The sequence below is a fragment of the Gavialis gangeticus genome, unplaced genomic scaffold, assembly GCF_001723915.1.
Source record: "Gavialis gangeticus isolate Ggan-Ray unplaced genomic scaffold, GavGan_comp1, whole genome shotgun sequence".
In the NCBI taxonomy this organism is placed as follows: Eukaryota; Metazoa; Chordata; order Crocodylia; family Gavialidae; genus Gavialis; species Gavialis gangeticus.
This window is the reverse complement of record NW_017729001.1, coordinates 23146418-23147193: the sequence shown is the minus strand read 5'-3', so window position 1 is coordinate 23147193 and position 776 is coordinate 23146418. Positions and strand designations below refer to the sequence as shown.

Below are 776 nucleotides of genomic sequence, written 5' to 3'. Positions count from 1 at the left end.
TATGGATTTTGTGTTTATTCATTGTTTTGCTTATTTTGTTTTGTTGTTCCACCCAGCTCTAAGAATCCACAACTTCACTGTGCTTCCTTCCCATAACTCTACCTTTGTATATACCAATGACTCTGCCTACTCTAACTTCTCTGCAACTGTAGGTGAGGATTTAATTATTTTTGTTTGTGTATTTGTCAAAACGTGGATGGGTATAATAACACTGGGTTCCAAGCTAGAACTAAGTTTTGTTTCATTTTTAAATGATCTTGTCATTTAAATGATGCTCGTATTGACTTAAATCTACAAAAAGCTCAATCAAGTTACTCTGGATATACATTTGGGTAAGTGAGAAGATAATTTAGTTTTGCCATGACCTGATCATGCTCTTACTTGCATGAGCAGCTGAACAGCTTCATTGGAACCACTCCTGGGAGTGAAAACAGTAGGGTTTGGCCTCAAATACCTAAGAAACCACAAAATATTTGAGCCAAACTCCCTTAGTAATTAAGTAAATAGCCAGTCAGGAGGAAATCTCAGTATAATCAGAACTCTCTCTTCATATCAGTGAATTGCCACATATAAAAGAGTTTTTTCAAGGCGTGGCTATTTTCAAGCAACAGATTAGAAAAGTAAAATCCAAGTACTTCTACTGGAGAAAAATGAAAATGGGAACTCTTCCATTGTGACATTTCTGATTAAAATAATAGAAAAAGCAGGCAGAGGCCTTGCAGGTGCATGTGTACTTAATGAAAACAATTTTACGTTGACATCAGCCAACATCAAAA

The 776-nt window shown here is 35.7% G+C and overlaps 1 protein-coding gene across 2 annotated transcripts in view; it reads left to right on the top strand.

Annotated features, from left to right (window-relative positions):
- Positions 1-776, top strand: part of ADGRD1 (adhesion G protein-coupled receptor D1) — a 299472-nt gene that overhangs the window by 16498 nt on the left and 282198 nt on the right. Inside the window, exon 4 of one of the 2 annotated variants that reach the window (XM_019507071.1) lies at positions 57-152. The exons of the other annotated variant lie outside the window; for it this stretch is intronic. Coding sequence (XP_019362616.1) covers positions 57-152 — 96 coding nt within the window. The remainder of the gene's footprint in view (positions 1-56; positions 153-776) is intronic. 2 annotated transcript variants of the gene reach the window in all.